Here is a 24,475-nt window from a genome sequence, read left to right on the forward strand (position 1 = left end):
TTCTGTAACTCTGAGAGTGTACAAATGGAACCACATGGATCCTAAGGGGCCCATTTGTACACTAACACTGATTTTACAATAATAAATTGGGGTCCCAGAGATATAAATGCCATTAAATGGAGGTCCGTCCGTAGACAAATGCATGTCAAACTGGGGGTCCTTGAAATTAAACGGTGGGGTCCTCGACATGAAAGTCTGGGAACCACTGGGTTATAGGAAGGCCATTAAGTCAAGACAAGTCCACAATAACACATTATTACTAACATAACACACAGCTTCTGTCTAGTCATTCGGCGAGGGCTGAATAGGTAGAGAGACTGTGTGGGAAACAGAAGGTCCCTGGTTCACCCCCCGGCCCCGCTCTATGAGTCAAAGTGTTCCTGAGCAAGACACTTAACCCCCAACTGCTCCCTGGGAGCTGTAGACAGTAGATGGGTAAATGTAGAGGACACATTTTCACATATGTGCTAATGTACTGAAAGAATGTACCAAAAATACTCTAAAGGAGTGGGGGAACTATATTATTATTAGATGACAATTCTCTCACAGATCCAGAAGGGGGCAGCAGAGACTTAGAAGTCAATCCATAGGATTTGATGTTGGCATAATAAAGACCTGATTTAGTTTAATTAACACACACACACACACACACACACACACACACACACACACACACACACACACACACACACACACACACACACACACACACACACACACACACAAGAGAGCATATTCAGATTGTTCATCCCCCAAAAGGTCAAACTAAATGCTGAAAAGAAATCAAGTGATGGGTCAACTTCTGCAAACATACAGGCCTGTGAAAACACTGCATGTATTCACAATCCTGGGTAGTTTTATAGCTCTGAGCAGGTTAAACAGGGAAGTTGACTCTTTCAAGTAGTGTAGCAGGTTAGCAGCCCTATCTACGCATCCGTCACCCGCCAAGCTCCCGTTTATGGGCCAAATAAGGACACAGTTAAGTATGTACAGCACTGGATTCAAATAAAATCGGTGACATCAGCCCAATAAAGCAGCTAAATCACCGCCCAGCTCTGATTCCTATGACACATATTTGTGCCTAATCTGATCCAGAGGGTGAGGTTTGTACCCATCCCGGGGCTATGAAAATCTGGTCTTTCGCAACCAAAACATGTAGTCTCAAGTCAGTTACTAGCTGAAGTATTTGTGTGTGTGTGTGTGTGTGTGTGTGTGTGTGTGTGTGTGTTACACAAGAACGACTTGTCTCACTTAAGGTGTGCAGGATGACATCAAACTTACCATGACTGTGCAGTCCTCTGAGCCACTGGCGATGACCTGGTCATTGTGGGGACACCAGTCGATGTCTAACACAGGGCCCGTGTGACCACACACTGTGGGGTATGATTTGTCAATGCGGCCTGTCTGTAAAGGGAAAGACAAACAAACAAGTACGAGATTAGTCTCCTGCTGGTTCTGCTTAGACAACAGCCCATGCGGAAGTTGTGAAACATGACAATTACCAGTATAATCCCAATGGCAAACTATATAACTCACAAAAACACAGTCCAGTGGTTGATGATTTGACCGTGCTAAAATGTGCCCTAATATGTATACATATTTGCCTTGATGGCACCATACAATCATTTGACAAAATAAATCTATCTATAGGTATTCGATTACTGGTATATATTACCGGTATTTACATTTCCATATCAAAGATAAAATATCCCATAGCACTGTTAGCAGTGACCTGGACAAGATGACACTTTTCTGGGGTGCACTGGTGGTAGCTGTTGATGGTTCAATACTGGCTGCCTGGAACAGGTAGCATCTATTATGTCTTTATCCCTCTCTGACATCAGTTTCTTGTCTCACTTTGCTGTCTAAAATAAAACAAAACTGCCTAAACAGCTTCTCTTAAAAAGAAAAGAAAAGAGGAAACCATCAAGCCCTACGGTAAAAGCCCTATCCCCCAAACACGGAACACACCCATGAAGCTCTGTAAACGAAGCCTAACTACACGTTATTAGCCCTATTACATGGTCCATTCACGCATTATGTGCAATCTGGGAAATGGACTGCACAGAGGCAGTCTGTGAAACAGAAGGTCCCTGAGAGGGGTGCATTGGTGCTATACCGAGCAGGCATGCAGACATGCAGAGATAAAGGGGTGCTTTAAAGTGTTTATGCCTTACATAAAACTGATAAAAAGTTTAAAAAAAAAAAACTTGACAAGATTTGCAATACAATGTCAACACTAAAATTATGGAAAGGCCATTTGGGGGGGGGGGGGAAATATATATACTATGGGATGACAATTAAGAGAATGGGATCTATGGAAAGTTACACCCAGATGCAGATGCTTAGTTTTCCACAACCGTTCCTTTATTAAATGATCACTGTAAGTCTAAATGAACCACTACTGAGCCTTTTATATAATGCTTCCCCCTGAAGGACTGTCACACAAGGACATGCACACCCAACTGTGTCAAGACAATAGTCCTTTTCCACTCATTTAGATGACTTGAAGGACTGTCACACAAGGACATGCACACCCAACTGTGTCAAGACAATAGTCCTTTTCCACTCATTTAGATGACTTGAAGGACTGTCACACAAGGACATGCACACCCAACTGTGTCCTGAAGGACTGTCACACAAGGACATGCACACCCAACTGTGTCCTGAAGGACTGTCACACAAGGACATGCACACCCAACTGTGTCCTGAAGGACTGTCACACAAGGACATGCACACCCAACTGTGTCAAGACAATAGACCTTTTCCACTCATTTAGATGACTTGCTCCAACTTTAAAAGTCGGGAATATCAGCTGCTTTCTCAACACACTGTTGAGAGCAATTAGGCCTGTCACAATTATCACATAATCGTCTAATCGCAATTATTTTGCATAATCGTATAATTCGTATAATCATCAAATTGTCTAAGACAGGGATTCCCAAACTGTGGCGTGTGCACCCCCTGTGGTGCTTGACTCTAAGCAGAAACAGTAGAGAAATGTTCATAAAATTTCCCAAAATAGCGGAAAGAGCAGATTTACAAGCTATGTCAGTCATTGCTTTATTGAGACCAAAGGTCGCAGTTAAATATGGAATCGTGCATTTACCATCAGTGTGTTGGTCAGGCACCATATATGGTGCCCAGGTCTAGTGACATCATGTGACATCATCAGGGATGGAGATGTGGAGACCCTGATGTATGCGACCTGCTGTCGCAGTTAAGCCCATATATGGAGATTCCTGATGTCATCAATATTGGCCAGCAACTCTACATCGGACCTCAAACCTCAAACCCTTAGATCTCCATATATGGATATATGTCAGAACCGGTTCTGACATTCCATATGTTGATCCTTCCCCATCCATCCTTCCTCTTCGATGTCTCCCTTTTGACTTATACCTGTCCATTCAAATTTCAAACTCAAGAGAGGCCTGCCCCAAAGTTAAGTGCAGCCGCGTCCGGCAGCCGGCGAAAACTAGAGTTCTCAACAGGCCCTTAGGTCTTACTGGTTAAGTTAATTGTCATATCTGCCCTTTGCAATGTATTTTTTTTCTTCCACAAAGTCTAAAATGCAAACAGAAATGTAATTTGTAATCAGAAATGTTCCAATGCACAAAAATCTCTAATCACAATTATTTGTATGACAATATATCGTGAAATAGGATTATGATTGTGACAGCCCTAGAGAGCAAAGCAGCAATGAATTGAATATGGATTGATGAGTATTATGAGACACGCCCCATTCTTTGCTGTTGATTCCATAACAAGGCCATACGAGGGCCCGATAGATGATGTCAGCTACAGTATTCCATGCTACTGCTGCAGCACCATTTAAAGTAGAATGGTTACCTAATAAAGAAATTAAAATAAATCTCACTGCCCACAGTCATTCTACCATTAGACTCGGCACATTGACAATAATGTCAATGTGCCAGATAGGCTAAATGTAGCACTATGCATTCACTCATGCTCTGGGAGTGCAGATTTTCCCATGTACTTTTGAGAACAAATAAGCAGAAAACAATCACCAATGTTGTTCTATAAAACGGAATAAAGTTCCCCCCCCCCACACACACACCATAGAGTATGAACTATGAAATGACCATAACTCAAAGATTAGAAAAGGCGAACTATATGTTTAAAAGGGATACTGAGAATCTAAAAGTATACGCTAGAATCCGTCTTCTCTCGGTGGAGAGGGGTACTTGCAACTGTAACCCAGGTTCTCATCCAAGATGGAATGCCGTCTTGGCCAGGGGAGATATTGGGCTTAGGAGCTTCAGACAGGGCTTCTTCTCAACCAGTAGGTGTCAGTACCAGTAGACAAGGATCAAAATTTGCCAATGTAAGAATAAGGAGATCTCTTCAAACACCTAAGAGAGCTAAACAAACACTTATAGTATAAATTACCCTGTAAACAGTGATCTGGGCCTGAATACCAGGATATGAGTCAGTGCGTTGTTCAGGATTTCCAGTTTTCGGCATCACTTCCTTGCCTGGGCTACAGCAGACAACAAAGCCTAGCAGAGGTCGCCTCCAGTCTTCTGCCACAGCACAATACACTCCCGCAGTACTGTGGTTGCCAGAGTCAATTTAGACTGAATGGAACGTTTCACCTGCTGCAGTATTTCATTGGAGGCCTATGAGCCACACGTCAATAATATATCTGTAATATAGAGGGCCTGTCGCTTGTGCAATCACCTGACTGAAGCAGAGTTGGGCCAGCCTGTGACACATACTATAACTTCAAGCCTGGAGATCAAAGTCTGTTGAAAAAAGGTTTTGGATTCTGCACCACTACTTTTTCAACAACAAATACATGAACATGAATAAATAAATTATAAAGATATTATGCACTGCAGGGTGCGTAGGGCATGGGCAGCACAACGCGACCATAGAGTTGTGCTTCAACTAGGCTAATGATTATAATAAATAGCTAGGAAAACATTTCTGTTTGAGTGACCTACTGTAAGATAGGCTACTCACCACATGAGGCTTGCACAACCAACATCATAAGTATTATTCAGTATTTTCAATGCATAAAATGGCCAACCTATCCTCCTTGTAAAAAAACTGCAGCGAAATCGAATACCACAGGTTGCTTCCGTGATTTTACAGACCTTTCTCGCCGTAAAGAAAAGCAGGAGTAAGTGCTTATGATATTTATAAGTTAAAGATACGGCTTAGTTTCATTTAAAAACAAATATGACAGCTGACTGCTGGTGTTTGTTTGAGATGACGCACACGTCTCACTTTGTCTGCCTTATGAGCACACATGCAGCCAATATACAATATACCATAGACATGCGCTGTATTCAGACAAAATAAATTTAAATAAAATAAATTTTAGAAAGGGTTCTTAGCAGCCAACTAGAGAGCTCTATCTCCTCTGCTATACCCGACGGTTGAAAGCCCTACAACTTCCGAGTGCCGACCTGACAGTGCACGGATACCAGACGACTCGCCCCTTTACCAACTGGCCCCCCCGCAAAATGTGTTAATGTAGCAGTTAATTTTGTTTTATTAAACACATTTCTTACATGTAGCCCATGTTTTGTAATGGCATCATCATGCTATTATGCCCGTGGATATACAGAGTGAACTTAACAATGATAAATTAATATGATAATACATTTTATATAATCACCAACATGAATTATGTTTGTTATTTACAGCTATAGTAGACTCTTACCCAACCATACTCATATCTGTCAAGACTGTCATTACTTGATCTTATACATTTTGGCTATTCAAATAACAGCCAAAAGAGAAGTTATGGGACCCATCTCACTATAGTGTTTTTTCTGCCCTGTGTCCATCTGTTTAGAAAAGTTTTCTATCTAAGAAAACTGAGTAAGTGTAGATAATCTGATTCAATCAACAACATTTTAGCAACATTCTAATCAGGGCTACAGTTTGTGTTATGACAGGACCAAAGGATTATTTTGTTGATCTTATTATGTCACTTTCTCAAATCCTCTTGGTGTTTAATCAGACTGGGTGATTACATGTTAAGTTGCACTACAGAGCTTTATAACCATCATGAACAAGTATGACATGGGAGTAAAACAGCAGGCTATGACCAGGGTGTGTCATAGTCTGTGTTGATTGCTAATGTGTGCAAGGTAGAAACGCATCACAACCTAAGCTCTACTAACTATATGCCTGCACTTTTTTGGCTGTGTGGCTGATTGAAAATAACAGATTTTTGATGACACGCACGCAAGCACGCACAACTTCCTGTCTGTCTGGTATTTCCCTCTGATGACTGCTATCCTCACAGAAGGCCTTTGGAGATCAGGGCTGACAGCCTGAAACCTCTAAGACAAGATAAGATAAATATGTATATCTATCCCTGTGGGGAAATTCAGGTGTCATGGCAGCAATAATACTAAAGAGTGAAACACAACATAGGTAAGAGTAGTGTCAAGAGCCAAATAAAGATGGATAAGAATACATTTAACAAAATAAGTTCAATAGTGCTTGATCAGTTTTCTGACCTCAGTCAGGACATCATATCTTAACGTCTTAGAAGTTAGAACATTTCACTCCAGTCCAATCCAGTCAAGAGCAGACAGTGACACACTGAATAACTTTGGACAGTATATGAATTTAAGTACAGACTTCCATTGCTCATGATCAAAAACGATTAGAATCAAGTTTACTCACCATATGCATTTTGTATTTTTCAACAACATGATCTGGTGGCGTTTAGATGTGGGGTAAGCACATCACAAGCTTTTAAGTTAACCGCCTACTGTAGTACATGCAATGTTAAAGTTAAGCGCTGCAATCTGACATCCTGACCGGCCCAGACCAGAGAGCACGCCAGGCCTCTTGCCTGCCAGTTCACCAGAGAGCCAGGCGTTCCTCACATTCCACACCTCGGCCCCAGGCCGCTCTGGTATGGCTATGACTAATGAGAGCATGGGGGCTGCTGGGGTGTCAAATGTAGCACCCTTTGAGGTGTTAATCATGTTTGTGTCTGATATACACAATTAGGAATGCCTAGGACTGAGCAAGGAGCACAAGTGGATCTTGCCCTGGGCCTGGACAAACATTATTCAATAGTGTGATAATCTACATAAGGCAGGAATGTGGTTCGTATGGAGTGAGGTAAGCGTAATGGTTAGCACAAGCCAATAAACCATCAAATTGTGAAAACACCTCTGATGTTGAGCAGGTGTCACCATGCCAATTAAACAAAGCTCATATTATTAGAAATGCATGGTTTTGTATGGTTTTGTACAGCCACGAAACACTGGTTGTAACATATGAGATGTTGTTCATAATGCTGAGCTAGTTTACTAAAATGAGATCAACATTGAGAGCCGTGTAGACAAGTTGGCCTGTGGCAACCTGTCCCACACTCGTTTTCTGTCTCAGGAAGCCTAAGGGGCATATTCACACCCTGATTCACGCCTTAAAGAATGTTCTACCCTTTCCCTGTGAAGATGTGATTCAGGAGAGGAACGAGCCCCCAGATAAACCGATTCCAATGTTGATATACACAACATTAAACATACTTCAGACAGTGACCAACTGATTAGTTTGCTGGCCATAATACTGCAATGTCTCCTTTCAATTCTGACTTGGGAGTCTACCTCTCTGTCTGCCCTCACTTTCCTATCCCTACTTTCTTTAATAAGGCTGAAAAAAGAAATAAAATACATCTTTAAACATTAACCATGTAGCCTACTGTTTTAAATGGGACCTGGATAAATAGTCTTGCAGTAATTAACATTCATCAGGGCCTTAGAAGTGAACGTAGGGGTTACTTGGCAGGGTGGTGGGTGACATCACAGGACACTTTCACAACACTGGAAAAAAGGCTGCTAACAGAATAAACCAGCCAAGCAAGGAAAGGCAGAGCAGTGATCATCACCAAGGCAACCAGCCCAGAGGGAGTGTGGTTAGATGTAGGAGTGAGCATCATTCTGACCAGACGAGGGAGGTGAGAGCAGAGAAAACTGATATCTCCGGTGTTGTTGGGGGGAAAAACACGTCCCTAACTACACTACAGACTATACTACAGACATTCACATCCTAGTGAGGAATGTCTGCAGCCAGCTATACTCACTTGTTGCTATGCAACTCATGAGGCTGTACACAAATACTATGCATATCATTGCAGGAGATAGGCAAATCTGTCTGATACACAAAGGGAATTGATAAGGAAGAAGGGCAATTCCCTCAAAGCAATAGAGAACTAAATCTTCACTCATACGATAGGCCGACACACACACACACACACACACACACACACACACACACACACACACACACACACACGATCTTCCATTAGTGTGGCTCAACACACTTCATTGCTCTATGGAAATTTCCACTTTTCCTTTGCCTCTGTTGCCTTGAGACACACAGCTGAAACAGTAACAGTTGCCCAGTCAGACACACAACTACAAAAAGTACAAATGTATATTTGATTTACAGCTTCTGAATGATAGGGGACCGGCCTACACAGTACACTGACTACAGTACAGTACAATACAGTTCAGCACAGTAGGGGCAGACTTAATGGTAATTAAGTATTTACAAGTCGAACAACATACTGCAAATGTGACAAAGTTAGTGTCTAGAACTATAAGGCCACTGTTATGATCGTCAGGGGCCATGGAGGGTGATGATTAGCAGTCAGCAGCAGCTAATTATACACTACCTTTGTCTCTCTCACTGGTTCTGCAGCTGGGAACCAGCAGAAAGTATTAAATATATATACAATTGCTCCCTAAGAAAGGACACTTGATTTAAAAAAAACTAGTTTCATGCCATTTCTATGATAGCAATGGACACAAAAACACTGATTTGAATAGATATTCTGAAGCCGGGGAATATTGGTGGCGGTGCAACATGTCAATGGCATATCTGTCTGCTGGGTGAGAAGGTTATCTGAATAAGCTGTTAAAATGCTCAAGGAAATGATAGACAACTCACTAAACCACCAAATAACTACACAGACCAGACCACCCTAACCCTACAAATTACTAGATCTCACAGAAGAAAACCGACTTAAATCAATGAGAATATATAATGTGGCATTGAAAGTCAGTAAAAGACTGACACACAGGCAACACATGACACTAGAAACACTTCTCTCATCCTGGCCGCGCTTCCTCTTTCAGCCTATCCCAGTATTATCACATGTGTACCGGCACTGCTAGTAGCAGCCAATGGCAAGGCAGGGAGGAAATGGTCTTGGAAGGCTGTCAGGCAGGGAGCAGTGAATGACCATATATGGTAAAATCTGCAGTCAGCAGGACTCAGCGGCAGCAGTGGTGAAGGCAGAGGCAGCGAGGCAGTATAGAGGTCCTGGAATACAGATTGAGCAGAGTATGGGGAAAGACCCTTTGTATTAAGCACTGCAATCCCTATCTTGGGCATGTAATTATAAGCAAAACATCTTTAAAAATGTCCCAAAACGTTCACATTTTTGAAAATAGCAAAGTAGCTAATCTACAAGTTCACAATAGTGGGTCACTCACATCTCATCACTTTGTGCGCTTGTATTTTTGCTTGTAGTATGACATAAGTAAATGGGTCTTAAATTGGTTAAACATGGTAAATTCATTTTATGTGTGCATCTTCTCTGTGTATAATGAGAGACTTAGTAAGTACTAAGTAGCCAACCGTGTATGTTTGAGAGAGGGAAATAGAAAGTGTGTTTATGCACATGCCCAGGGATTTACTTACACCAAAGGTTGAGTAAAGGTGAATGGAGGATTGAGGGAATGGATCCAAATAAAACACACACACACACACACACACACACACACACACTCCAATTTCATTGTGCAGTTTGTATGAAGGTGGTGTCAGAAGTGCTAGCATGGAACATGCCTTTTACAGTACGCAATACACACCATTTGGTGTTATGGCCATACTTTTAGACCAAGAAAAGCCCAAAGCGGAAGCCACAGATAATACTGCCCTAAATATATTTACACAGTAACTAACACTTGCAGACAGTGCGGAAAATGAAAATACTCCAGAAAAGAAATGAGAACGGAACCATGTCATGTTTGCCTGCATCAAATAATAATTTCAAGGCAAGTGTAATATATAAATCTATCTATGGCCAGTCACTGAGACAGAGAGAGGGGGGGGGGTGCAGGAATTTCTCACTGCATGCTTGCTAGTTGCTGCATTCACAATACCACAGCTTCCTTCATATGGAAATAAGGGAATAAATTAGTGCGAATCTAAGAAAAAAAGGGGGGAGATTTAAAGCATAAGAGAAGGGCATGACATGTGTTTAGCCAGACACCTGACACCCTCTCCACAAATCCCTATGTGTTCTGACAGGAGGCAGCAACAATGCTCATAGCTGAGTTGAGTCATGCTGGACTGCAACACCAATCTCACACGCGCAAGCGCGTGTGACACACACACACACACACACACACACACACACACACACACACACCCTGCAAGAGATGCTTTCTATGAACAACTAGACACGACAGAGATACAGTAAACACAACAGACCTATAATAAAAGGTATGAAATCAAATGTTCTTGCGCTCCCATTATATTGTTAAAACAACAGAGTTGTACAATCTTTGGCCACAAATTGGACATACTGTGAGGCATATTTGGACGGGGGGATAGGAGCATGGTACCTCCACCTCCCCCTGCCAGAGTGTGGCAATGACAAAGGGCTTGGCTGGGAGCGAGTGTAGGACAAAAGCCTTGAGCAGCTGGCTGCCCACATAGGCTGAGAGCAGCACAGCATGGGCAGATGGACTAGCCAGCCAGATGCACCATCACACTGGGGGAGGGCTGCGTGTCTTTGCAACAAAAAGTTAAACTATACCCAATAATCGGTTTGAAATCCATGTGCCCTGCAGAGATGCACAGAGATTTGACCATGGCACAGGGTTCAATCCCACAAAAGCACATGCATGGCATAGAAACATCCTATACATTTTTGAAACAAATCTATACAATGGTGCAACATCTATGTATAAATTAAATATTAAAGAACTGCATTTTTGAAGGGCAACCTTACTGACCACTTGCAGTGTATCTGTAACAGAAGTCTAGTTTCAGAACAGCCTCTCCTCTCAGTCAATCAGAGATCTGCACTGTCAGCATTAGGCACTAGAGATGTCCAGATGGACCTGCCTTATTTTATCAAACATTACACCCAGGAGTTATTTGGAAATAACATGGTAATAAAAGCCTTACAATACCAGAGATCTTTTGTCTTATTGACCTGTATGTGATTTGAAAAATACCAATAAAGAAATCTTGAACAAAAAGATAATAATACCAGAATTGCGATAAATTCTGTGTTTTAGTCGATTTTACCAGAGACAAAAGCAAATACTTTGCTCAATCGTATTCTGTGATAATAATATACTGAACGCAATCTTATATTAAAATTGCCTAATGGTTGGATGGTGCATGTCACAAACATAACATCCATTGATTGATTGATTGAAATATTTATTAACAGTTTGCAGAATTACAGTACATTTCAAGCACAAACTCAATACAAAGACTGTTAACTGTGAGTGGACAACCCAATTAAGCATTACACTTGTTTACAAGAGGGTCCACCTTGTTCAATTCATCAAAACATTTAGAGACAGACAAATAGACACTTCTAAGTCAAAGAACAGAACAGGAATTCATCCAGACTTGTAAGGTCTGATCCGCACCAAACCATTCAATGTCATGACAATAGCCACACCGGGCAGGCACCGTTGTAGCAATCCTTAGTACCAAACCTGGCATAACACTGTTCAGGGGCTCTGCCATGACAATAAGGGGCCACAGGTGCTCTGTTGCTCGAATACGCACCAAATCTGCTACCAACACTGTTCAGGCCAGGGGTCTGACACTAGATTGGTCGCAAGAAATCGCAAACATATGGGCCACTACATCAGTGTTAGAGCAATGTTTAACGCTTCAAATGGCCATGGCTCAGTGACCATTGCTCTAATCAGCGCATATAGGACTAGATTTGAAGGCAAATACTCAACTAGAATGATTGAAAATTTGTTTCAGTCCTGGAAAATACAATACATAAATTGACAGCTTGCATGTGGGCAGATCTAAAATCAAGAGCTTTTTTCTGTGCCTCACTTGCAGGAAATTGAACAGGCTTTACTTTGCACACAAAGACATCAGTCTCTGACCACTTTTAATTCAGCGCTGAAAGCAGACTTTGTTCTATGAACACACCATCACTGTACTGAGACATGTCAGGCAGAGGGCAGTCCATTTCCAAGACGGAGACACAGAGAGGAGGACAGAAGGAGTGTGAAGCTAGCTAATCTAGCTCCCGGCTCCAACTCTGGGACAAGGCTCTGCATTCAGTGAGGTGCTGAGAGGCGTAAGCTGTGTGATGACAGGCCAGGGGATCCGGTACCCCGTGCCAGAGCAGACTCATATGACACGGCAGTAATTACAGGCCCAGGTTGGATCTGTCAACGCCACAGAAGCACTCGTGTCACTCATGGTGTCGCGTCTTGACGCTGGGACACGGGGCAGTCAAACGGAGACATTGGCAATGTGCTGCTGCTGCAGCTAACAACTTAAGCAATTTACCATTGGTCATCATAACATTTCCTAGGAGCAGTGTCAAGGGGTCCAGAGGGGTTAAAGCGGCCTTAGTGGTTATGATGATTTTTGACCCATTGAATATAAAAAACATTGCTTACGAATTACGATGACAACAGATGTTTGCTTACAATGACAACAGGTCTAAACAACTTGATTACAGGACAATGCTCTATAAAACACTGCCTTGTTCCAAACACGCTTTGTGGTTGGAATAGAGTAATGCAAAATCTAATGAAGTACTGTCATCTCATAAACACATGAAAAACTAGAAAAAATATAAGAATCAAGGCACTCCAAAGGTATATACCAAAGGTATATAGGGACTCAAAGAGTCAGCAGCACTGCTCACAGAAGTCTCTGTACGCAAAATCGACATGGACAAAAGACTTAACGACAAAAGCTCATTTAAATCTCTATTGGCTATAATGCTGGGTGGGGGACTCTCTGTCACATGCCATGCATCCACATTTTGTTAGTTCAAAAGTCACCTTGCAGATGTCACTACTTTATTGCTGACAAGATGATAAAAAGACTTTCTTCCCTCTAAAAATACCCATATGTAATCCTGTTACATCATCTGCATATGCATCAGCACATGTGGAACGTCACTCTGGCAAGTGATACAAAGCCTTTAAAAGGAGTTACAGAAAACAAATGTACAATTTCTCCTTGATCCCCGAGCAGCAAACACAATCTCATCTTTAAAGCAAGTAAGCAACTTCAGAATCAGATTACAGTACACCGTACACGTCATCCATTCTGGAGCCAAACATATCATTAGGCTTTGAGGAGTAAGAGTGACTGTATTGACTGTGAGCCTTGATCTGACTGATTCTACTAGCAGCAGAGCTGAATGTGAAGGACTGGTGGTGCATGTGCAGCAACGCGTCATTCAAAATCCTGATAGGGTTGCGTATAAAGACCCGCCCCTGCCTGTCTGTACTGTGTGCACACGCTGTCCAGGGCATTGCTGCCGTGTCTAAACTCTGGGACTCTAAAAGTTTGCAGCACCCCGAGTTGTAGATATTTCTCTGCCTCAGTAGTGATAATGTTACATTGAGTCATGCTTAAGTTTTTAAAAAGAATGATGTTATGTATAATTTAGCGGAATATCTGAGCTTGCTTTTTGTAAACGTCTTTTGGTCAGGCACAATCATAATGTAACCATTCTTTTTCATGTTTGGTTGGTCAGGCACAATCATAATGTAACCATTATTTTTCATGTTTGGTTGGTCAGGCACAATCATGTAACCATTATTTTTTCATGTTTCGTAGGATTAGTTAGTGTTATTGAGTTAAAGGAGCATTCAGTGATTTTGGTGATTTGGAAAACCCCCCGGTCCACCCCGGTAACAAGATGTGCACATACATACACACGCTCTACAGTGGGGGGACACGCAACAGGCCAACAGCATAACTGGGGACAGGAAGGAACTCCTGGCTTATATGGTCAGCACACTCTACAGTAGGGAGGATTATCCAAAAAAAACAAAATATATTTGAATTAAGTGAAATCACTGAATATACCTTTAAGGTTAATAGGTTTAGTTCAAGTAGTGTATAGGACTAGGCATAACAATGTAGGCCTCATACATACAATCTGCATTAGAATTAATTATACTGATCCATCTATACAATTTATGTTAAAAACTATTCCTACCATCCTCTCTTCCCCTGACACACACACACACACACACACACACCAGAGCCTACCTCTTGTTCAGGAAGCGTACACTAAATGGTGCATTTATATCGCCTTTATCCAAGGTGCTTTACATAGATTGTGCATTACATTCACACACACATTCATACACCGATTATTGGCGGAAGCCATGCAAGGTACCAAGTACCAACCAGCACATCGGGAGCAATATGGGGTTCAGTGTCTTTCCCAAGGACACTTCGACATGTAGACAGGAGGAGCTGGGATTCGAACCGCCGACCCATGGATCATTGGACGACCTGCTCTACCTCCTGAGCCACAGTCTCCCCCGTACACTGCTACAGTATGTCCTGCTAAACCACAGCGAACAAGGTGACACACCTGGGTTATAGTCCACTCCACATCAGGTCTAATCTGCAATCTCTGCATGTCTCCACTCAGTCCACTGATCACCCGTGTGTCTGGTACAGCTGAGCAAACCAACCGCGCGCACACACACACACACACACACACACACACACACACACACACACACACCTAGAAGCTCTGCTAAATCACAACCTGAGGCACGGCTCTTTAAAGAATGGATGGAGAATAGGGCTGTCAGTTCACCTCTATAATCCAATTCGAATTTCATTGCTTAATTATTTGTAATTTTCGAAAATATTCGAATATTTACATTGTTTATTTTAGCTCATATTTAGCCTATAATAATACACGTGGCTGGCATGTCTTGTGAGTTTTGGGAAGTGCATAGTTTTGACAGGTCTGCCTGCTATGGACAGTGAAACCCTGACCATTAAACAAGGGCAGACACAACGATAAAGTCTATCATTCATTGTGAAGCCAGCAACATGTTGATGCAAACAGACGTGTACAGTAGCTGCTCCAAATGATATTAGCATTCGTCTGTATCTGCCCGTGTAAACGCAGCATTGTCCAATGTCCCCCCGCTGCGGAGCGGACCGTTGCCCCGTCGGCTAGAATGCTGTCGGAAAAAAGGCCGCCTCCCGTCACGTGTACCATAGTGTTATTAATGAGGACTCATTATGGGGTCAGAACAGTCTGGCTTCTAACGATATCGAACAGAGTTAAACTAATGTTAGCTCCCATGCTAACTAGTTGCTACCCTCGTCAGAAACAACACCACAGATCGGGTGGAAGATGCTGATATCACTTTGCTTGTGCCCGTGGATGGGAAATGAGATTTAAAAGGCTATAGAAGCGTGGATGAAAAGCAAGCACAGATGTGCAATAAAGTTGTGTCGTGAGACTATTATGATTTTCGTTCTACCGGCGATTTCTGTCTGTGTAGTATACTAGACGTATCTATGTATGTGTTACAAGGGTTTGTGTGTCTGCGATTAAAAGGGTTACTGCCAGTAAGCCCGCCCACCCTGTAGACTGTCTCTGATTGGCTTACCCTGAAATCTGGCCCTACGTTAGCCAATCAATGACCTCTTCTGCGACGTGACCGGACGTGCACCTTTTCACATGCAGTGGAAGCGGCCGGGGAGATTTCACAGCGGTAGATTAGTTACTCCATACATTTAGTGAGCGGATAAAATAACATAAAACTAAATAAAAATATTAAATAGAATTAATAAATGATAAAAGCTCCATTCGAATGGCAATTTTAGCTTTCGAATATATATATATTTTTTAATATTCGAATTTCTTTCATATTATGAAATTCGTTCTGACAGCACTAATGGAGAATGTACTCTTTGTAAATGAATACAGTAAGCAAGATAAGCAACAGGTTGTAACTAGTTTTGCATTAGTACTGCAGCATGTCTGATCAATGTATGATTTCCTGCTGTGCAACTCTCAGTTCACTGCAACGCAGTAAATAGTGCATTGTATGACTGTCTTATTACTGTCTGTGCTGGATCAGTGGCAGGATAGGATTTCAAGCCACGCAGGTATGTGGAGTCCCTTATGAAGGCCTGAGGTATTGTTAAAACAACACAATGTACAGTAGTAGGCCGAAGTCAGCCATGTGACCTTATATCCCAAAAATATTTGAAATAAAAATTACAAAAACAATTATTTATGAATGAAATGATTTATCAAACCCTTTATTGGACAAGATAAACTTACCTTATGAAGAGGAAGAACGAGGAAAGCTCCACCGCCACTGGCCTCAATGATTAGTGCAACAAATCTGGGGTTGACTGCACAGAAAGCGCTGTCCCATGTAACCCTTGATACCCGGATATCATCGTAGCATTGGTCATTCTTTACCGCCTGGCCAAAGACGTGACGGAATTTGCTCGCCCGAACAACTCGTCTGAACATATCTGTGCAGAGAAGAGGTGAGAGGATAATTCAGCATTGTTTGTTGACAAACTTTACCTTTTTATCAATGAAGAGCACTGTTCAATATGTTGCGTCTACTTCAAAACCAAAACATACTATGAAGAATGTAGTCTTACTACATACTGTATGTGTTGCTGCTGCAACATGAACAGCAACACACCCAGGGTACTGGAATAAAATTAGTTTACAACTAATAGGGTGCAAAACATCCCAATACATACAGTATGCACTGCAGCTGCTACAACAGCTTGAGATCATCTGTGAACTTTTTTGTGTTAAACATTCCCCATCCAGATGTTTGAGGCTCTTTGACTCCAAAGTTGTGTCGTAATAGACGCTCCCCTTGCCTCTCCTCTCCGACAGACCACCAACTGTCAGCAGACATGAGCTAATGTGGCTAGCAATTAGCACATGGCTCAGCTGCAAGAATGGGGCGGTTATCACTGCTTTGCTCCAACAACACGCATCAACAGGATACACGAACAAGAAGCATTAAACTTACTAAATGCAGTGTGTATGCATTTATAGAGCAATGAGTAATGAATGAAGCTATGATCAAATACAGTGTATTTTATAACAGTTAGCCAAATGAAATGAGCTTGAAAATGCTATATTATCTCCACCAGGCCAGAACAGATGAGGGCGGCCGGGATTATGGTTTTGCTCCTGTGAGTGTCCATCCAGCCATTCATTCATTCAAGTTTTGTATGTTTTATTCTCGAAATTACACTGAGTAATCAAACTAATTTTCAGTGTCGTCGAGTAATACAATATCATATAGAAAAAAACATCACAATACATCAGAAGATCAGGCATCCATCCGCAAGTGTGCATGTACACTCCCAGTAGGCCAACGAAGAAACTCAAATCTCACATTTCTCTAATCAGCCTCATGGTGATGCTATAACAGGTTTCTTCATGTTTTGGCCTAAAACTCTTATATAAATAAAATCCCCTGGATTCCTTGGATCACAATCATCACACAACTCAACTCCCACAGTCATTTCTGCCACTTGCAAAACACACCTTTTGCTGCTACTACTACTGATGATGTTCAAAACTCACACACTCTGTATACATTATCGCTGGAGCCATTGGTGATCAAGATGTACGGTACAAGATTTTCCCAATTTCCCTATTTCATTTCGACTATGGCTGCCTTTAAAGTTTGCGGGCCCTACACAGATCCATACCTTTACCGTAACCATAACCACACCAGACTGATGCCCAACCTTAATTACTATTAACCGTGCTTAATAACCTTAACCTAAACTGAACCAGCTGCAAGCTATAATAATTGGCTAAATGGTGCAAACTTGCGGAGGGCCCGGATGCTGAATATACCTGCTGCTACTACACTGTGTTGCCGTTTCTGCTGAAATTCTTATCCACAGACATAAAAATTAAAATAAATCTGTTGGCAGACAAGAGGGGTTTGGCAAAAAGAATCCAAGAGCTACAAGAGCCATTACTCAGCCTACAATAACAGACCACCTCAAACTACAGAAGAAAGAGCAGTTTAAGATCAGTGTACAAAAACCAAACCAAGTTCCAGTCTCATCTAAAACGAATGTTAAGACAACCCTCATTGATAGTTTTGACTGTGGTTCACAAATGTGATGCAGGAGGACACAGATTGCTGGTTTTCAAGGTGTCTGAGACAGAGACCGAGAGAGAGATAGAGAAGAATCATGAAATGCATGGCATGTTTTTCCTACTGCGTGCGGATGGATCCGATCCCAAACAGGAAGTTCATCCTGTAGAGATATGGCGCTGTAGCAGGCATTCTAAACTATTTTCCTTTGTGAAATAAGTTATCAAATGCAGCACGCATGCAAGGCAGGGACCTGCTCGTCGAGAGTAGTTAGGGGTTAAGTGTCTTGCTCAAGGGCACTTTGAAACTAACCCAGGGGGAGCTGGGGATCGAACAAGGAAGCTTTCGATTCCCAAGAGGCCACTCTACTTCCTTTTGCAAATGTTTTGTGTAGCCAATCTCTGAATGAGAAGTTTCCAGCAGAGGTCTGAACAGACAAGCAGTTAAACTGAGTTTCATCTTAGACAGCACAGCAGATGGGAGGATAAGTATAAGATTTGATCATTTTTTTTAGATAACACTCAATCATTTTATCATGGTGAGTTTCCATTATTGGAACTGATTGAAGTGACTTAACGCTGTCTGGTTCAAAACATACCAGTGTTCATTCTTAGTATTTAGTGCCTGTGGGCAGAAACTAGAAACAGAAAGCCATAAAAAGGCCTAACCCTAACCCTAACCCTGAACATGCTGACATTTCTTTCACTTCAATGAGTTCAATCTATGTTGAAAAAGACCTAGGTTTGGCATGCCTCACTCTCTAGGCCACCAGTCTAGCAGTAGTGTTGTTCGGGTTACAGTGGCTCCTTGGAAGCAAGCCATCTAGAGTGTCTGTGTGTGTACAGTACGGGGTGTGTGTGCGTCTGTGGTTGTCTGTCCAGGGCTAATCTCCCTCACATATTATGAAGATTTTGTATTTTTTAGAACTGAAATGTTATACTGCAAGTCAATTGCAGGTGGGATTAGGCTGAAACTTTGCCCAAATATGTTGATGACAGGCGTTAAATGACTGATGTCGTAGGCAGCCTTTGAGGATATTGCCATTTCTGGCGCTTGAAGATCCATGCCCCACCTGGCTATGCAATACCCGTTGTACGAGTGTTGTGGTGTCAGAACAGACCAGCTCCATATATGGACTTATGGAGCATGGGCAGGGGCCCTGTCCAGAGCCTGGGCAGAGGCCTTTTGTGGTGGTCTCGATCTCGACACCGTCTCGACACCAGGCACTGCACTCCCTGTGAGGGTGTGGAACGCATGTATCGAATTTGAATTTGCTGGGATAACTGTTCTCAAGTTACGTGCATTACAGCCGTACACACGTACGTACAGACACATGGTGCATTTATAGATATATTACCTTATTGAAGAAGTAGAAAACACGACCACGTCCGTGTGTGTGTGTGTGTGTGTGTGTGTGTGTGTGTGTGTGTGTGAGAGAGTGCGAGTGTGTGTGTGTGTGTGTGTCTGTCACAAGCAAATCTCCGCCACCGTTGGCCCGATCCATGCCAAATTGTGCACACACACTCCCTGGATGCCAACGACGAACCTCTGCCCCAAATATTCCACAACTGTCTGTTATAGCGCCACCATGAGGCTGATTTTGGCAAAACACATTTCTGTAGATTACTCGTACATTACACATTTTATCCATACATCACACAATTCGGTATATAGTCATGTGATCAACACGGATCTGTACCATTTCCCATATTCCATCCTGGTTGACCAAGATTGGCTTCCAAAACTCGCATTATTGGTACGTTTCAAACAAAATGCCACAAATCACAAATGCAGTGTGCAATTTCCGTGAAATTATACAAACACATTTCCACTAAGCCGAGGACGACAGCCACGGTGGCGCTATAACAGGGCAATTCCTGTTTTGACCTATAACTGCATCGATCTGTGTACAACTTTACTCCTAAACAGTTTGCCAAACATGACACACACTCATATCCTCCTGGTGGAGACCTGTGCCCAGAAGGGCACTTTTTCTAGTTGATATAGATCAGACCTTCACACATACATCAGCTTTCAGGACTCAGGAGGTGCTGTTCCAGACTCTATAGTATTCATTTGTGGAATTGTTGTCTTGCTTGAGAGACTGTTAATAGGGATACATTTGGCTAAATAGCAGATCTACAAGCTCACAAAAAAAACTTGTCACAATGCAACGCTTTGTGAACTTGTAGATTGGCTAGTTTTGGTGAAAAGATTTGGTGTAGAGAGGGGAAAAAGGAGGGGGAACCCGGTCGACAAAGAATATAGCAGGTTATAACTAAATGTAAGGAGTACCAGTAATGTGTTTTCAGTACCGTGCCAATTGCCTAAACTGTAATCCTGGGCACTACTCTCCCTCTGCCAACCCGGAGAGCCCCGAATTGAGCTCATGGTTTCTGCTCACTCCATGAAGAGTGAGCAGGCCACTTCTTATCCTGCTCACTCCGGGGGCAAGGGTATGGGCGCTGATGACGCAGAGGAGAGAACACTGCCATTATATCCCTGATTGCATTGCAACCAGATTTCAGTAAAAGTATTTAAAATTAAAAAAATAATGGTTTCACTGAAATGACACTGGGTGACGGGTGTGTACTGTGCAGATTGGTCTACTACAGGCAGTGCACTGTGATGTCTAGAATCTCAGATGACCAGGTGTCCTGGCTTGCTCAAGACCTGACCCAACCAGTGAACCTCAGGCAAGCACCTTGCTGCTCTCAAAACCATGTGTCTCAGACTGTCTCCCTTTGAAAAGCCTACTTTTCTTTTGGCCCGCTTTCACACCTTTTCACTTATTTTCACACTTGAACGTGTACAGTATTTGTAGTATTTTCCACTTCCCAACTTGCAAGTGCTTTTAGTAGTAATTACTAGTGTGTCTGTGCCCAGGTGAGTTGTTGATGTTAATACATCCAGGAAGGAAATTATGTTTCTGCACTGTCAAATAGGTCTACACCTATCCTAAAATGCCATCAAAGAAAGCTTTTTTTTTTTTACATGTTAACTCGAGCTAGGTTCTAAACAAGAAAGCATGTTTACAGTTGTTGCACAGAAATTAAGTAATTACATGCCTAGTAAATACCACCAAAAGAAGCTCCTTGTTTTATATTGGTATATTACTGCTGCAGAATCATTATGAAGAGGAAAGGATTATTAGGTCTGTAATTTATGTTTGCGACAAATACCGCTCATCGACGCAAACACCACCGGTGGATTCCATCATTTTGAAGTCACAGACATGCTCACAAATGTTACAAGGTATGCTTGTTCAAAAACACTGGCAAATTACCACGTTGTCCCCCGTCATTCATGCTCTTCTAGTTCTCTTGTGAGTGAACAGAACACGATATGTCTCAAAATTAAAATGTATGACCCGAGTAATCGCAGCAACACTAGAGCGACATATTGTTAGTAAAAGGAGCGAAAATGACAAAATGACAAAATAACATCAATGGCTTGGTTTCATTTGTGGAAGATTCACCTCACTGAGGTTGAACAGGAAAATGCATTTGGGTTGGTCAGTGTCAAGCCGTGACTCACTCATGCCTCGGACTCGAGTCGACTATGCTAATGGTTCTGCCAAGTTGCGAAGAGGTCTCCAGGCCATGTTTACTAACTCAGAGCTGCTGCTTAGCAACATCAGGAAAATATCAGCACAGGAATGTAAAAAAGAAACATAACGTGTTATGGTCAAAACTAAAAAGGCATGGCCATTAAAAAAAAGAAACACTGTCAGCAACACAAATTATGCCTTGTAAGGTTAGAGTATCAGAAGGCAAGTAGTTGTCGAAGTCCTTTAGATAAATACAGGGAAAATAATGGAAAACTGAAATGCATGACATCAAACACAAGAAATCACTAAGGAGTCTGGAACAACTGTTATCTAAACCAGTGTTTCTAAAATTGGTGTACGTGTGTGTGTGCTCCCCTCTGGTTACACAGACTTACAGGGGTACGCAAGATAAAGTGGAAAATGGAACACTTTGTTTTACCGTCAACAAACTTTGTGAACTTGCTGAACTGTAAAGTGTTAAACCAAATTAAGTAGCACATCCGTTATTGAATTTAAAGCAGTACTTATTTGTCCCTATATTATTTTGAACATATTTACAACAAAACAGTTAAAACTGAGTATAACTGAAATGTTATAGCCACATTTTAAAATAAATATGCTGAGGAAGAACTAATTGCAAATCTTTCACTCACCATTTTTCTTCTTCTTTGTAATACTGTATAATATATTTTTCACAAATTAGCATTCATAGCATCACATGACAGGCAGCTATGGCTTTCTCTTGCAGAGTTCTGAACAAAATATTGTAGTTGGGTAATGGGGGGTACTTGGATTCAGAAATCAAGGAAAGGGGGTACTGAAGCCAACAAAGATTATAAACTACTGATCTCAACAACCTGAATATAATTGCTTGTCCAATATCAACCCCATCCCCTGCCAGTAAAAATGTGACGTTAAGTCATGAATATGTATAACAGAGAGGAACTGAGAACAGCACAAGACTTGAGGTCATTGAGGAAAAAACAGGCATCCAAACAAACAAGTTTTATTGGTCACCCTGGGAGGATTCTTAGTACTGGCTAATGAAAACTGTCTTGTTACCATAATGTCTACAGTCTGGATAGGAATGCTATTGCCTGTTAATTTGCAATAAAATTGTAAGTGAGGAGGGCATTGTCTTTGTGCACTGTTCTTAACACAACATTATCACAATAGTTTAGCTAGTCTCAACAAAACAATATATATTCTTGAGGTCAAATGAGCCTGCACAAGGTTTACCAGGCAGACACAGTGACACACCAAACACAGCACTACACAAAATAGAAGAGGATATGTTACTTATCATTATCATATGTTATAATGCTATAAAAGCCAAGCCAACCACTGACAGAAGAACAAACCTGGGCCAATTCTGTTAGTTCTGTTACATTATGGTTTATGGCTATGCAATAACTGGATTGAAGAATAAATAGCAATGCAGAGACTGAGGAATAATCAATGACTAACTACAAACCTATATATTATAAACATTTTTGTAGAGGAAAAAGTATAAACAGAAAATATTAGCAGTCCAAGAGTGCAGGTTTCGAGGCTATTTCGAGAAATAGCGATAACTTTGAGGGACATAGACAATATGATATTAAATATTAAAACAGTTTAAGAGCCATAAACGACAAGACGTTTTATTTCCAATTATGGACCGGATGCCACGGGCGACAAGACGTGCTCCCTTTTTTTTCTTCATATTTTGAAAATTCCTCTAATCTGGTGTGCAGGTGATGACATGCACATTACATGCATAATAGAATTACAATTTCTTTCTTTTTTATATAATGGGCGAATTGGCAACCAAAGCCTAAACTGGTGACCACCAGGTGGCGCTGAAAGAGTTTAAAAGCAGTTTTAAAATGCATGTTATTTGCACTTTAATGATCCCAAAACTATGTATTCATTCAGTGGTAATAACACCCGCCAAAAGCCGTAGAGGCGGAAACGTTGTGTTTTTATCGCTGAATAAATAAACAGAAATTATGACAATTCTCACCCCGAACGAAGACTATTCAAACTAAACTATACTATATATACACTATACAAGATGATCATTCAAGCGTGTCAATGGCTTGACGCATCATTAACCCATTCTGACCTGAGATTCTAAAAATGTCCGTTTGAAAATGACAGTTTTCTGAAAAAGCTATGTTTCTATGTCAGTCGTTCTTCGATTTTTCAATAGCTAAAGCATAGCGTAATGCTAACACCAAAAGGGGCCCCCGCCCAAAATGGGTTAAGATCAATGGCTTGATCATCAAAAGTATGTGCCTTCTGCCTAGAGACAGATCAAATCATACTGGATGCTACTTAAATGTTTGTTTTATGTACGTTTGTTGTGTTTGTTTTATTTGTATGGCAACCAGGCAAAACATACCTGGCTTTAGTCAGACTGATAACGTGGATTCACTTTCGCTTCCTCCCCGGTCTGGACGGTTCGTCCCGTAAGTGCCTTGACTGATTCATATAGCCAATCGGCATAACAACACGCTGACCGTGCTAGCGCTAGTGCTTGAAAGATACCGCGCTAAAAAACAAGGTCCGTTGGACCGTTTAGTTTCTACTTTCTACATAAACATGAGCAAGCTATGTCAGATATACATGTCTGAGTCAAAAACTGCACTTAGAGCTGTTTTTATCGTTTCTGCGGAAACTTAAACTTGTTGCGTCGGACAGCAGTTGAAACGCAGTCACTGATTGGCCCCGATCATTTTCTGATTTCTCATATAGGCATACTTTCTGCCTATGG

At 41.7% G+C, this 24,475-nt stretch overlaps 1 protein-coding gene across 1 annotated transcript in view; it reads right to left on the bottom strand.

Annotated features, from left to right (window-relative positions):
- coro1ca (coronin, actin binding protein, 1Ca) overlaps window positions 1–24,475 on the bottom strand; it is a 47,576-nt gene that overhangs the window by 8,854 nt on the left and 14,247 nt on the right. The window contains exons 2-3 of the mRNA XM_080766828.1: window positions 16,355–16,554; window positions 1,282–1,404 (exon numbers count right to left, since the gene is read on the bottom strand). Coding sequence (XP_080622954.1) covers window positions 1,282–1,404; window positions 16,355–16,552 — 321 coding nt within the window. The 5' untranslated portion in view covers window positions 16,553–16,554. The remainder of the gene's footprint in view (window positions 1–1,281; window positions 1,405–16,354; window positions 16,555–24,475) is intronic.

Source organism: Protomyctophum bolini (assembly GCF_963924005.1).
Source record: "Protomyctophum bolini genome assembly, chromosome: 6".
In the NCBI taxonomy this organism is placed as follows: Eukaryota; Metazoa; Chordata; class Actinopteri; order Myctophiformes; family Myctophidae; genus Protomyctophum; species Protomyctophum bolini.